This window comes from Nymphaea colorata, chromosome 9, assembly GCF_008831285.2.
Source record: "Nymphaea colorata isolate Beijing-Zhang1983 chromosome 9, ASM883128v2, whole genome shotgun sequence".
In the NCBI taxonomy this organism is placed as follows: Eukaryota; Viridiplantae; Streptophyta; class Magnoliopsida; order Nymphaeales; family Nymphaeaceae; genus Nymphaea; species Nymphaea colorata.
This window is the reverse complement of record NC_045146.1, coordinates 24,825,697-24,841,213: the sequence shown is the minus strand read 5'-3', so window position 1 is coordinate 24,841,213 and position 15,517 is coordinate 24,825,697. Positions and strand designations below refer to the sequence as shown.

General features: G+C 41.1%; 2 protein-coding genes and 1 long non-coding RNA gene across 3 annotated transcripts; 2 read left to right on the top strand and 1 right to left on the bottom strand.

Moving 5' to 3' along the window:
- The first annotated feature begins 4,247 nt into the window (after positions 1-4,247).
- Positions 4,248-9,676, top strand: LOC116260862 (probable magnesium transporter NIPA6). Its single transcript, XM_031639383.2, has 9 exons — positions 4,248-4,803; positions 5,709-5,765; positions 5,931-6,021; positions 6,086-6,246; positions 6,378-6,505; positions 6,646-6,783; positions 8,099-8,191; positions 8,265-8,382; positions 9,111-9,676. Exons 1-9 carry the CDS (start codon positions 4,641-4,643, stop codon positions 9,209-9,211), a joined length of 1,050 nt encoding a protein of 349 aa, XP_031495243.1. The 5' UTR covers positions 4,248-4,640; the 3' UTR covers positions 9,212-9,676.
- Positions 9,677-9,801: 125 nt separating this feature from the next.
- LOC126410386 (uncharacterized) lies at positions 9,802-11,902 on the bottom strand. The gene is made up of 3 exons (XR_007574291.1): positions 11,855-11,902; positions 11,627-11,687; positions 9,802-11,174 (listed from the first exon to the last, which is right to left on the bottom strand). It is a non-coding gene; the product is annotated as an uncharacterized LOC126410386 (long non-coding RNA).
- A 1,873-nt stretch (positions 11,903-13,775) lies between these two features.
- Positions 13,776-15,461, top strand: LOC116260956 (uncharacterized). Its single transcript, XM_031639502.2, has 3 exons — positions 13,776-13,974; positions 14,173-14,554; positions 14,836-15,461. Exons 1-3 carry the CDS (start codon positions 13,791-13,793, stop codon positions 15,191-15,193), a joined length of 924 nt encoding a protein of 307 aa, XP_031495362.1. The 5' UTR covers positions 13,776-13,790; the 3' UTR covers positions 15,194-15,461.
- The last annotated feature ends 56 nt before the right edge of the window (positions 15,462-15,517 follow it).

Sequence of the window (15,517 nt, the reverse complement as noted above, 5' to 3'; positions counted from 1 at the left end):
AAGTCCTTGAACATCTCTCACAATCTTCGATACGGGACTAAACTTTTGGGGTGTTACATCCGAAGCTGTAAAAAAGACCAGTTGTGAAGAAATGTCGAGATTCCTTCAACTTGGGAGCAGTGGTGCTCCCTCCAATTTTTTTTTTTTTTGATTCATATGCACAACGGGCCAAATATTGAAAAATATTAACTAAAGCCCAACCCATATATTACTCAGCCTTTGCCTGAAAGCTTTTTTGCTCTTATGCGCACCTGGTAGGAGCTCCGGCGAGTGGTCACCGGCTCCGGCAACCGTTGGATATGGACTGCGGAAACACTGAAACTCGAGGTGAACCACAATGTAAAGGTTTAACTTTGTAATTCGCCAATCTAACACATGCCAAACCGTCATTAAGCAGGGGCATAGCAAAAAAAAAATTGGCTAAGAGGCATTAGGTATAAAATTTTAAATTTAAGGAGCACCGATATGTCAATGAATAAAATTTCCCTGAAAGATTAATATGAAAAAAAAAGGGAGTCTGTGTGGGCAATTGTCCACATGGTTCCCACACCTCTGTTTTTAAGCCTGCTATGCTATGAAGGTCAGCTTATGCTCAAACACTAATAGAAGCCAAATAACAAAAAAGAAGAACATTACGTTAGTGGAAGATATCATAATATATGTTCTTCTTTATTATGTTTCTGAAAGCCATAACATAGTAATTCCACAACATGTAACGCAGGAACACATGTTTTAAGAATCTAATATCGTTATTGGGGATGGGTGGTTCCAAATTCAAAATAAATTAGAATGTGAAATTTTTGAAATATCTAATAATGGATTGATGGGAGGTAGGCTTCCTACCTTTATTGCCAAAAAATGTTATTTACAAGAAGTGACAGGAAAAAAAAAACACAAAGAGAAAAAACCATCGCCCTTCAAAAAGCAAAACAGAGACCATCTGAGCCAAAAACAAAGAATTGATCCACTTCGAAGAACATAATGTTCTTCCTAGCGAATGAGCTCTTATGTTATTTGTAGGAGCTGAACATAAATGAAGATGTTTTTTGCCACGAGTAAATAATACGGATTCAAATCTCAATTCAAATGTGCAAAACCGTGATCGTTCCCTTTACAATATATGATGTGATAAGGATTAGCTTGATATCTCTGATTGTTTAATTTTTATAATACTTGAGAAACATACACCCACAAAAGAAATTTGGGAACGCGAAGTTTTAATTTTTCATTGGATGCATATCGTTTACTCTTAAATTTTTTAAAAAAAAAGTTTCCGTATTTTCTTTAGGTTAATTAATTCCATGGTCCAAGTTTTCAAATATCTAGAAACGCTTCAATAAGTGCTGTTGTTAGAAAAAAAACCAAATTAAAACAAACATCCCATGGAATGGGTTAGATCTGTGCTGTTGTTACATAACATGTTGATTCCGTATTGTTTAAAATCAGCTTTTACCTGCTTGAATCAACAGATCCTTCTTAATTTTAGAGCAATATGGTGACATTCCTTACCTCATTGATCATTTCTTAAAGAACGTTTGATGGGCACGGGAAATAATCTTTTTTTTTCTGTGTTTTTGTGATTTTTTTTGGTGCAAAAAATCAAACGAGGATGAAATTTTCCACGAGTCCAAACCGGCTTTGGGAAAAAGATCCATCCCAGATTTTTTTTTTTTCCGGCAGAAAAATGTTCTGCTCGGTGTCTTCTTCTGGGCCCTTTCCTGTTCGGTCGACCGTTTGCAGCAGCCAGCGTCTGTCATCGCCTCAGCCCGTGTCCGGCGTCGTTCGTCGCCTCAGCGCACCATCTCCGGCGTCCCTCAACCCTTCTTTTCCTTGTCGTCAAAGTGTCATGTATTGAAAGGGAAGGAGTTCGTGAGTCAAGAATGCGAGAAAAGTTTACAGGAAGATCAAGACCGCAAAACAGGACAACATGCCGGCGCCAGCCATGGATTCGCCCAGTTGCTTGGGGCAGGCTATCGATCGTGCTGAAGTAGCGGCCAACCCTAAGGGGCTCTTCGCCTTTGGGATCGTGCACGCTGCATCTTGATCTTGATTCCTCTGTTGCTTTCTTTCTTGTTGAGGGCATTGGTGCGTCTCATGTAGAGGCTGATCCTGATCCTGATCCTGGTGATGTCGGTTAAGAAGATTGATTCATGTACAAGGGAAATCGAAGGAAGATTATGGCAACCAGATTTCGTTGTGAACTTTTTCCCCTTTTCTGGTCCTGGTCCTTGCCAAGTGGTTCTTTCTTTATCTGTCCTAAAAGGCCAAAAACAGAACCCTGTGATCGTAATCCCTTGATCACGAACATTGTTCTGCTAACCAATGGGCAGTTTGGTATTTAGCGAGAGAGTGTGTTTGTTTGTTTTTTTTTTTTTTTTTTAGTTTTGAGCTGTTTCTAGGTGTTGATGGTTTGTTTTTTAGAGGTGATTTAAAATTTCACCCAATAAATCTTTTCATGTTTATCAAACACTTCAAATATTTTGTAGAGCTGGACTTACCAAGCACAATCTTATATCTTATTCCAGAAATTGTTTCCACGATAAAAAAATCCATGGCAAAAACATATCCTGAATCGGTGGAAAGAAAAAATTCCTGCACAATATTTCAGAAGTTTTTTCCATATCTAAAAAAACCCATGGCAAAAGAGATCCAGAGAAAGAGAAAGAGACAGGTAAAAAAAAATCCATGGCCAAATATTTTTTTTTATGGTTAGTTTTGAGTTGTTTTTGGGTGTTAATGGTTTGTTTTTTAGAGGCGATTTAAAATTTTATTCCAATAGATTTTGAAAATATTTTTCTATAAATATTTTTCCGGACTTACCAGACACAGCCTGAATGGGTGCCAAAAAATGGTAAAAAGATCCATGGTAAAAAAGTCGACAGAAAATAAGATCGTATCAAATCGATGCGGCGCGGATAAAATGCCCTCACTTTGGATAAAATGCCCTCACTTTCTTCAATTAATGACAGAAAGTGCCACACTTTCAGCCGCGGTGCCACCAGTGTTGTGGGACCCGCACGTCAATATAACGAGCACCTGTATGCCTGTCAAGTTCCTCCCCACGTTCCATTGTCCTTCCCCCATTAAAGAACAAATTTCCGTTAGAGGTTCACATTTTGTCAGAATTTTAGAAACGCTGCATAGCCTTTTTTCATTTACCAGTTTCGCCTTAAAGCTGAGCAAGTTATCGACTCAAACAGGCCATCAGCCTAGGTTCAATGGGGATGTTCCCAGGAAATTAGGCCCCATTCGACCACTGTGAGTGAAATTCAAAAATGGCGAATTCCTTTCCCTTGAAAACGATAGTGCTGTTCATTATTGTGCCTAATGAATCAAGTTCTAATTTAATATAGAGACCATATGCAATCCCCACCTTTTTTTTTTTTTGGTGAATTTTGGGTAGTAAATCAACTTCAAAAGATCGATTTGCTGATCTTTTGAACTCGAAATAACGAGTCTCCAATTCTATTAAAATCCAATTAAAGATTTTAAGTGACATCCTCTTTTAATACAAGCAGGAATGAGTCAAACCATTGAAAAAATTCAATTTCAAGGCATTGACTAAATTCAGCCTTGCTAGCCGCTAGGAAAATTAATCCGATGTCTTTATATATGAAAATCTAGTAAACTATTGAATAAATCCTCATAAATTTTGTTTCACTTGCCTTGAACGTGAAATCTTGAATTCTGCATACTTTGAAAAGGCGATTGGACAATCAATTTTGAAACTTATCTTCATTTTTTTTAGTCTTCGAGAAAACTTCTACGAAAAGATTACCGGCCGTTACCATGATTGAGATGGAAAATAAAGTCAACAAGGAAATGGGCTCCGAAGATAAGATGGATGGAACTTAGAACTTTCTAGGAAGCAATAATAAAATCTTCGAATCTCGGTTCCGGATAAAACTTAAATAAGAAGTAATAGCGACTGCTCGTCTAACAATTCCCATTCATTCATTTCATAGGAAAAATTAAAAATTAAAAATTAATTTGATTCGAAATGCAAACTTTTTTGCTAAATTTATAGGTTACACTGATCAAAACCTTTTCTGCGAATATAACGCTTTTTCTAGTACTATCGTGGAACTAATTTAAGAAAGTAGTTCGAAAGCGTCCTTTCAAGAAAAGCCGAGTCCTTTATAGAATATCAGGCAAAAGTGAGACTCAAAATAGTCATTTCCTGAAAATGCATTTTAACGTAAAACGGTTAAATCTCCCAGCTGGAGATGTACAGCGTATCGGGGAGAGAGAGTAGAAAAGAGACGAAGCGTCCGCGCTCTCTCGCTCTTGTTCTCTCTCTCTCTCCTTTCCTTCTTTCGCTGCGGCAAGCGGACAAAGGTGGCTCACCACACCAGGGGTTTTACCTTTTCAACGTTTTCGACCAACCATCGATTGATCGACATTATTTTCGAGCATTGAATCCCCTTTCTCCCTAGACTCTTCTCCCTCTCTAGCACACACTTCGCCATTGTACTTTTTTTTTTGGCGGTATCTCCAGCGAGCGTCGTTCGAATTCATTGGGCGGGAATCAAGGGAATTCCTTCCCCCGCCAAATAGGGGACGCACCAGAGCGAGGGTAGGAGAAAGGACGGGAAGGAAGGAAGGGAAGGGAAGGGATTTGGTGCGGTAGAATATAGAAGATGGCGCCGAGGAGCGGCAGAGGCATGGAGAGGATGATGATGATGTCGTCCGACAACGCCAGGGGTCTCCTCCTCGCCCTCCTTTCTAGCGCCTTCATCGGCGCCAGCTTCATTCTCAAGAAGATGGGCCTCAAGCGCGCCGGATCATCCGGCACCCCTGCAGGCAATAATGAGCTCTCCTCCTGCTTCCTGTTGTTGTTGCTGTCTTGGATGTTTCTCTGTGTAGGAAAATGAATTTTAAAATTTGGAGTTTTCTCATAATAATCAAAAGGAGGGACAAAAAAATTCCTTCTCCGGTTGGTTTTTTCGTTTGATGAGGTCATCCCCACAGGCAATCACCCATTTTTTCTCTTGTCGTTGCTGTTGTTATTCACCTTGGATGCTTCTAGACGGTTCTCTGATAACGAGAACGAACCATCGGTTCCTCTTCCATCGATCTTCCTTGTGATGGCTAAAAGGAAGATGATGAAAGCTTCCGACATTGTCCTTTTGCTTTGCTTCGATGAGATCTACACATCGGCGACCCGATAAAAATAGAGAAAGAAGAATTCTTCCTAGACACGATAATCTTTAGTTTTGTTTTAATATGAGGATGATTTCTGAATGCTTTTGATTTTCCATGGAAAGATCGCGCTTTGAAGATGCTGTTGCGATCAGACTTTGTGTTTGATTTAGACATTGTGTACAGTGTACGCGTTTTCCTTGTTGGATTTTGTTCTGGTAATTGTTTGGAGATCGCCGTGCGTAAAGGGAATTTGAGGAGGGGGATTATTGATTGTATCTCCTTTTACGGTTACAAAGCCAGATGCATGAATCTCTCCGGCAAAAGTTAGACACTCTTGTTTCTTGTGATTTTGTTATCTTTCTCCATCAACAGATTGATGTTCTATAGATAACGTGCAACATGTATACCTCATCGTGGCTGATGTGATCTTCTAATTTTCACGTTGCTGCTAGTGAGACGTGCTGTAGGAATTTTGAGTCTGGTTCGATTTCTGTTGTATTGAAGTATTCAAGCGAGTAATTTTTCTTTTTTTCACTCGTGACCTTAAAATATCTTCTATATAGGAATTGGAGGATATACGTATTTGTTGGAGCCGCTATGGTGGGCTGGAATGATTACCAGTAAGTCTGCATTCTCTGACCGCTTCTTCTGATTCTTGTACTTGCTGCAAGTTCTGTGTCATTTTCCTTTCTATTTCTGTGGTAAAAAGTGGGTTCTGGAATTGATATTATGAAGAAACTGTTGGATACCTTTTATGTGTTAATTAGTGTTTTCTTGATAAGCAGTGATCATTGGGGAGGTCGCAAATTTTGTTGCCTATGTTTTTGCACCGGCAGTTCTTGTTACTCCTCTTGGTGCACTGAGTATAATTGTCAGGTGAGTCTTTGAAAGTTTTGCTTTGCCTGTATGATTCTATCTCACAAATGATTATTATCTGCAGTGCTGTGTTGGCCCATTTTCTTCTGAAAGAAAGACTGCAGAAGATGGGAGTCATTGGCTGTGTATCATGCATAGTAGGCTCCACCGTCATTGTAATTCATGCACCTCAGGAGCAAACCCCTGCTTCAGTGGAAGAAATATGGAGATTGGCGACCCAGCCAGGTACTTCTTTGCCAAAACTTCGATAGTTACTTCCTTTGCCATTGCGATAATCAAAGGAAGACGTACTGTTCTATGACTTCCATTTTTCTGGTGGGTTGCTTATCTTTTTAATTCTGTTTCTGCTTGTCCAGCCTTTATTTTCTATGCTGCAACTGCTGTGACTGTTTCCCTGGCATTGATGCTGCACTTTGAACCTCGCTATGGACAAACAAATATATTGATCTACTTAGGCATCTGTTCTTTAGTGGGTTCACTTACAGTAAGTAGTATGATTATTTAACTAATCCTGCATGATTCAACTGTTTTTTTGCTGTCCAGATTTACTTAATTTTCGACATTGCCTGTTTCTGTTCTTGTACATTTGCTTATTAGGTATTTTTATCGTCAACTGCATTGCAGGTTATGAGCATTAAGGCTATTGGGATTGCAATCAAACTGACACTAGAGGGTGTGAGTCAGGTGTCTTACCCACAGACATGGTTTTTTGTTACAGTTGCATTCCTCTGTGTCATCACTCAGTTGAATTACTTAAACAAGGTTTGTTCCATGCTAGACCTTTTTAGACTGTCAATATATCAGTTGTTGTCTGATCTTTTGCCTTTTTATGGCTTCCTTGCATGCATGTGTTGCTAGATTACCAGCCAATTGGGAAACTTAGTTGCCCTTGGACTTATATCATTTTAGGGGTTTGGGCCATTTGGCATTAAAAAAAATTTCAGGATGACCTTATAACTTAAATTTACAGGTAAAGTTGAAGTACAGTTGCTTCAATTTATTCATATTAGCTTCGCTGTTCAGCATGCAGCTGAAACCTTTCTTACATGTGTAGTTTATTCTAGGAGACGTGTTGGACTGTTATCTACATATTTTCTGGGCACGTTACGTCAGTATTTGTTAGGGTGCATTTCCATCTTTAGTTGTTAGGAAACCTGGACCTATTCTATGTGTTTCAATGTCTGATGCTGATATTTTCATGTTTGATAAAGTATGTATATGTATGGCAGGTAGTCGTGCCTATTACATTTATATGTTAACCTGTAGCAGTGACTTAGAAGATTGTTTTTTGTATGTGCATCTGTTTCCTAATACGGTGCTGTCAGTGTCTCCAGCATATTTATGGAAAAACACACTGGGTGCTGCTGCTTTTGTTTCTGAGAAACTTGTTGGCAGACGAGAATTTAATATTTGTATTTGCTTCTGCCTCTTTGGTAGTGATAGGGTGATGTTCATGGTTTGGCTAATCCACAGTCAAAATAACATTTATATTGTTCCCACATGGATGCTTTTCAGTAGTGAAAGATTACCGAAAGTAGTGCTCATTTAGAGGAACCTCCAAAAGACTCTTTTGGACCCTGCATTTGTGGTTCTTTTGATATTGTTGGTGTTGCTTCTGCTGCTGTTATTGTTGTTATTTTGACCTTCAAGGATGATCTATATATTTGTTGGTGGAGGCACAGTGCATACCTATACGAGGAACCAGAAATAATTGCGAGAAAGGGTTAGTTGAGGTCAAGACTCAAGACTGATCTGAATGTATTTCAGCCTTGTACATGGCACATGTAAACAAAGATTGATCTTCTGTAGAGCTTCACATAACTTATAACGACAAAGACAGTATAATTTCCATTTATGCATGACTAATACTAATACTGATGCTTTCTGCCCTAGTATGTGTCAATTCATCTGTAACTAGACTACATAATTCCGAAGTATATGGAAATTCTGTTTTGCATTTGGAAGTGTCTCTTGAGTCTTGTGATGTTAGTTTCTCTGGCTAAAGTGAAACACTGTCTTCTCTTTCCTCCTTAGATTCTTCTCACCTTAAACTTGTTGATTTGCTATTTACCTTCAGGCACTGGACACGTTCAACACTGCAATTGTTTCTCCCATTTATTATGTCATGTTTACAACCCTGACAATTCTGGCTAGTGCAATTATGTTCAAGGTAAGATCCATGAAGTGTGCTGTCTTGGAGACTCCTAGATGCATTAAATACTGAGTCCTTTGTTTTGATGTAGGACTGGTCTGGGCAAAATGCAAGCAGCATTGCCTCTGAAGTGTGTGGGTTCATCACTGTGCTTTCGGGGACAATCATATTGCATTCAACCAGGGAAAGGGAAACACCTCCTGTGGCAGGTATACTCAAAGATGAGATTATTTGTCTTGTTCATTTGAACCTTCATTTTGATTCTTAACGGCAAAGTGGTGATAATCTTTTTGCCTTCTAATTTGGCTGGAACCAAAAATTATTTCACATATTCATGACAAGCTGGTGATGCACGAGTAATAATTTTCTTTTTGGGATCCATGACAAAAAATAACGGTAAGCAATTGAAGGCATCCAAGGTTAGAAACGGGCATGATTTTTTTCCAGTGTATCTCCTGCTGGAATAGATGTCATTTGAAGAGAAATTTACGACCTCAGAGATTTCACCTGATGTGCTGGGAATTATCTCGAGAAATTCAAACTTGATATAGTATATAATGACCAGTTGATGCAATTTATTACTGCAAGCATGTTTATGCGTGTTCTGGAGCCAACTTCATCTTGCATCTGGATCATTTGTGAACCATATTTGCTAGCATCTGCCCGAAACTAGCGTTCTGCTGTTGTTGAGAATTTTGGATGTTAACGTCTTCAGCAAACTTATCTGTGTCGAATCATGCTCATACCTAGTTGCCTTTATCCCTATTATATATGTGTTTATTCTCTAATTGCTCAAACTGCTATAACATCCTTCTCAGTCCATCTTTACATAAATATTTGCACATCAATTGGTGATTCTTGTGGAGTGGCCTTGAGGGCCTTCCCATATTCTTTATCATTTACCCTCTTCTTATGTTCTCATGTTCTATAAATGTAGGAACTCTATCATGGTACATACGTGGGGATGATGGAGAATCACTGAAGCATCTAGACCACGACTACTATGTCAGTTTGCGTGGTGAAGAGAGTTTCTCGTAGTCCTTTACTTTCAAATGGAGGCAATATTGACGAAACAAAGCCAGCTTTCCAGTTGTCTGACCTGAAGACTAAGCTCCAGAATCTTGGGCTTCAAAACGACGGGTGAGAATGTGCTTGAAATGCCTGCACGTTGCATCTAGAAAAATATATTTCTGGTGGGAGGACTCAAGTCAAGCACGTGATGTGAGGCAATTTTTTGTGTTGAGCCTGTGTTCTTATCGCCAGGAAGGTCGTCTCAGGTGTATTTAAGTCCATGCTCCAACGCGCAGAAGCAATGCTGGTTTAAATGAGTGGATTGTAGATCATCCTGTAAATGTATCACTGCACGTGTGTAAAGTTGAGGGAGTCTTGCGTTCTTGCATAAAATCCCACATGTTGTGCACCTTCGCATGTAGAAAAGAGGGATGAGAAACATGGTATGATCATGTGCAGGATCTGAGCAAAGGTTTCATTTCTTCTTTTCCTGCTAGGAGTTCTCCTGGATGAGAAGCATTTAAATGGACGGCGGCTCTGATCACCCCCGAGATGTTTCTCCTTTGCGTCGAAGTGGATCATTAATCTGATTACCGGATAATCTTTCAATCTTCCACTCCTTGGATGTTCTACGTTTATGGCCAACTTGGCACGAATGTTCTTGTTTGACTTGGTGCCGGCCAAACTCCAGAGCCTCCATTGGCTTCTCCTGGTTTCCGGACGGATGCTCTTATAATCATGAAAAAGGATACAAAATCTCCCCAAGAAATGAAGCTCTTGGGAAGCAAAAGGTTCAAGCAAGGAAGATGGTTGGCTAGTGGATACCAAAAGTTGAAGTTCAAGCAAAAACGATAGGGGTGAAATGGCAAAGAAGGTTCCTCCCTCTATTTTAAATAAGCGAAGTTAATCCCCCAAACAGTTGGCTCTCTCACCCTGCTTCAATGCCATCAGACAGAGTCGACAGGCCAACCTCCATCTTCCTCAAAATTCCAACTAGTATAATCAACAGGGAGTTCAAAATCTCTTGATGTTATAGGATTCTGTTCCATCTCTCATATTGGTAGATACCGTTAACGTTAATGGATGATTGAACATGAACTTCTTAGTTGAGGTACAGAAAACAAAATAACCAGAGCCAAAATAAGAACCGAGTCCTCAAACTAAGAGAAATGGAAAAGAAGGTTCCTCCTCCTTTTAAATAAGCGAAGGAGGGAGAAAAAGGGAGACGAGAGACTCTGCGTTTAGAGCATAGAGGGTTTCAGCTCGGTACTGATGCTTTGGGTGGCGGAAGGCGATGGGGAAGCTCAGCCGCCTCCTTGGGTGTTGGGGAAGGCAGCGGGAGGACCGAAAGCCATTCATCTCTGATTGCATTGGGGTCGATTTCCTCTATACTCGCTGAAGCTTGAAACCTGTTGTCCTTGAGCGTATCGACACCGCCACCATTACCTGTCGACCGTGGCTTTCTCTTCGTTGGCTGGTGGAACCGCACTTCCTGCAAAACTTGACCGGCCCGACTCAGAAATCTGAGTCACCTTCTCCTACGGAAGTGAATTTCAGATGGGGCATGTCTGGCCACAGCCCTTTCAGCGACTTCGAAGAGAAAGCATTGTCTGGTCGCCCTTGTGCTGCAATGACAGTAAAAACAAACTTCTTCGTTGTCTCCATGCAAGCGTCTTTACAAATGATGAATCTGAAAGACTCTTCCTACGACGTCTACCCACGAGAAGGCCTTCCCCTGCTTCGATTTCTTTGGAGAAGAGGAGAGTGGAGATTTAGCCCAGATTCTCGCGGCTTTCAACTCCGAAATGGCTGGTTCTATCAAAAACAGATTCGAAGAAGAACTGAAGTGAGCACACAGAGATGAGTGAAAAAGTCATGTAAAAGAAAAAAAAAAAAAAACGTGGGGCTGAAGTGCAAAGAAATTGTATCGTGCCGAAATTGGCAGACACCAACTCAAGGCGATCAAATAAGTCGCAGTGTGCTGCCGCTCCTGCAACGAGAAGTAAAAAAAAAAATATATCATATTCTCATTTATCTATAACATACATATCTGCATGGGTGGGTCGGCTGCATATTTATTTTTACAATTAATTTCACAAAAAATTCCTTAAGTTCTTTTTGTCCCGAATCCATTTACTGAAAAGACTTTTCTCCATGCACATCAACACTTTCACCAACACCGGCATGTGCACGCGACAACCGAAAACAGGGAAAAGACTCCCTACATTCGGATCTTTGGATTTGGCTTCTTGAAAGTAGCCTCATGAGTCATGTCGTAAATGGTTATTATCGTTGCTTTCTACGCAATGGCGGTCAAATTGAAGGAAAATTTTACAATAGCTGATAGAAACCAATTTAAATGAGGTTGTGTTTGATTAACTCCAATCTTCAATTTGAGGATAACCAAGATATTAGAACCTTAGACTCTGAGATTGGAGATACCTGAATGCTAGCCAACCATCAGCGCTCCCACGATTTTGAAGACTCTTGGAGAGGAATTCAACTAGCACAGAGAAGGAAGGTTGCAGTAATGTCAGAGATTGATCGACAACATTACGTCGGTGTCAACAGCGGTAGGCATCTAGGTCTGTGAATATATATATATATATATATATATATATATATATATAGAGAGAGAGAGAGAGAGAGAGAGAGAGAGGTTCGCCATACTTGGCCAAGGAGAGCATAAGAGAAGCGCACCGCTGGAGAGGAGAGAAGAAGAGGGCGCTGGATAAGAGGAGAGGGAGAGGGAAAGAACATGGGGGACGCAGCACAAGCACGTCTTGTTGTTTAGCCACGGGACAACACTGTTCTGTCCGTGACCGTGATTATGCCAGTCATACTAATGCACAAATTTTAGTAGGCTGATACGATTAATGACTAGAACACCTTAGTTCAAATTGAAAAGAAAAAAACTTTTTTTTTTGTGAAAATAAAAATAAAAAAAGATAAAAACATTTTTAATAAATTACCAAAACATCATTTTCTCCTTTACCGTGTACCGTGTACACGGCACACGCAACTTTCTCTCGTGAGCGCCTGTTATGCATCCAACTGTTGGGCGTCGGTTTCAAATTAACAGATCCCGCGATTCCCGCCTGTTCTGTTAGGTGGCGTTCCTGTGCAATCAAACGCCTTCTAATTTCCTAACAAGTATCTGAGATCTAAAGTTTGAAAGATGGAAGGATTACATTATGAAAACTGGTAAACCCTGTGCCGATGGATGTTGAGTCATAGCCCCTTTACTCTGGCTTGAGATATCTGAATTTGAGGCACAATGTGAATCTTAATCAATCGGTTTTGAAATCTTAAGTTGGTTAGAATTATGGATTTAAGGTCGGCCCCTTATTAAAAATCAGACCCTTTGGATCTACGATCTGGTCCAACCAACTATCCTCTTATTGATTCAGCCTGGATCACTTGTTTTATCAAAAATTTACCTCCCCAGTTGGCAACATTGTTCAGGGGTGGTTGGGACTGACCCGAGCTTCCCTTCCGAGTTCAAAATACTTCGCCAGTTTACTTTTGCGCCGGACTCTATCTCGGCCTGGTCTCACGTTGGGCATGGCTCTTTCCTAGTTGGATGGAAATCCATTTAGTGCATTGGTTGGGTTAATTGGTGCGTTTCATGCAACCACTGGGTTGGCGCAATGAAGCAGGAAGAGTTGGCAGGCGATCAGTTTTTGTTTTGTTTCGGAGGTTTCAACTTTCTACAGGTCTACCAATACACAAACCGGTTGGAGATTTTGTATTTTTAAGATGAGGAGTTGGGTGGAAACTTCGGCTTTCTACATGAGAAACCCTGTACACGGTCAATTTAAACATCGAGACCATCATAAACTGCTTCCTTGGCAACTCGGGCGCAGTACTCATGGAGGAGTCACTAGTTGAAGTAGCCCAAGGGTGTGCCATTTATATACGCATTCATGAAAGTAACCTTACTCAAGACCGACCATGCAGTATTATTTGAACTGGCAGTGGAACGCTCATGAAAATTTTACATGTTCATTTAACAGCCACTGAACCCGACCTGTAAAAATCAACCTGCCTGCAACAACCTTCTTTTTCTTTTAACTTTTTCTACGTGTGACAGAAAACAAGAGTCTTTTCCTTTGCAGGGCATAACCAACCAGTCAGTCTTTCCACCATCCTAATTAATTACCTAGTCTTTCTCTAGCCAAATTCTGAGTTTAGGTCATCTTGGTCGGAAGAAACGAATTGTACGTAGTGAGGAATGTCACGAATTGATGTTTTTTAGTTTTATTGCGCCTTTTCTTTGAGGTTTGCTTTTATAAAATGTCTTTAAATCTTGATTTGCTTTAGTGCCTCTTCTCCTTTTCTCTGACGATGAAAACAAGAAAAGGTTCAAATGCTTAGCTCTTCACAAGATTCAGGATGCTGGCATTTTCGCATTTCCAACTTTTTCAATTATAAAGAATTAAATAAAGTTGCAGACTGGTGAGAGGTTGCTTCGCTTCTTGTGACATGCAGGAAAAGAGCACCAGGAATTAAACGTAGTGCCAGCGCCTTCCTCACCAGCCCCGTCCGTCCTTCTTAACTCTCCTTCCCTCTATTTATTGACTTGCTGTTCGCTAAATGAGCGTGCATGTCCAGCAGATTCTTTCTCTCTCGCTCTGAGATGGGTTCTCTCAGCAGAGCACTCATTATCTGTCTAGCGGTTGCGGCCACGGCCGTGGAGTTTACAGTAGCAGAAGTGGTGGTCTCAGGAGTCGTGTTCTGCGACAGATGCAAGGATGGTAGGATGGGCTTCTCCGATTACCCTCATTCTGGTGAGTTTTATACCGTTTTCAACCCTGACTCTGCTACGAAAAGTTCGATGAAACAGTAAGTTGTGAATCATGATTAATGGAGGCTACGAGTATGATCTTTCCTGACTTTTAGTGTATTTTGTGTAAATCAATGTTACTAAATTCAAGTGGTTGATCACATTTGAGTTGATGTTCGTTTTGTTTTTCATTTTCGGGAAGGGGTGAAGGTAGCACTGGCTTGTGCCGGCGAGGACGGGCAGGTGAGCGTGTTGAAGGAGAGCAGCACCAACCGACTGGGGCACTACTGGATGAGTTTGCCAGGCAACCCTGACATGAGACGCTGCTGGGCCCAGGTGGTGAAGATGCCCCACGGCTCCCGCTGCGGTGGGTCGGCCAGCTCCGCCACCCGATTGAATCTCAACTTCAGGCTGTTCAACTTGGATATGTACACGGCCGGCCCATTGCTCACGCAGCCGACCAAGGCCATGGCCTTCTGCCGCGTTTCTGCCTCCCAAACCCCGTCTCCCACTGCATCCCCTACTCCTCCGGCGATTGCCTTGCCGCCAACGCCTTTCAGCCAGCAATCAGCATGCACCTACCAGTACTGTCACCACTTTTACTTTGGGCCTCTACCAACTTTCATTTGCATCCTTTTGGCTATCGAATATGTCACGAAATGCACCCAATTAATATTACAATGAGAAAACACGTTAAAATTTGAAAGTCTCGAAAAGTTTACAGTTTACATTTTACAATATATATATATATGCAGATTTATACGAGGCAACACTTTGGCAAAGCAAAATTTTCTTTACATACGTGCAGATTTAATTTTGGAATTATTTTTTTTTCTTTTCTTACTGTGAAGAGGTAATCCAACAGGAACTGGACAATGCCTGAAAACAAGTGCAACTGGAGGGTGGTTCGACCGGACACGAAGGTGGCGATGGCATTTGGTTTGCCGGCGGCCTGGAAGTATGGGACAGACTTGACCCTATGGGAGGCCCTTCACGGGAGGGGGGATGTTTACAAGACCCTTCTCAGAGAAGGGACGGCTGCCCTTCTCAACTCTTTCGGCAACGCCCAGTTCGAGTATAATACTCTCACCGTGCTGGGGCGCATGACTTGGGCGCTGGAAGGCCCAGAGAAGGAGGCTCTCATGCAGGCCCTGAGGTTCAGGAGAGCGAACTCTGGCCCCGGCAATGTCACAAACTGTCACTTGCCTACTTGTAGCAGCTGATCAGGGTGTTCAAGATGCATATGCAAAGGAGGAGACCTTGGGATCTTCTTTTCTTTGATCATGTCAAGTTCTAGGCTTGAACTCGTGAGGTTCTAGTATTAAGCCGTCATGGATTCTAGAGGGCGAGGTTCAAAATAAAGTTGGTATCAGCTATGTCTGCTATTATGGATCTGGATGTGCATATCATGAGGTTCAAAAGACATTTCCTTTCACAGGCTTTCAATGTGTGAAGTACTTCGAACACTAATAAAGAAATAATATGGGACTCCATGCTGTCTCTCTCTATCTTCTCTCTCTGTCTCCCTCTTTTAACAATTAGCATGC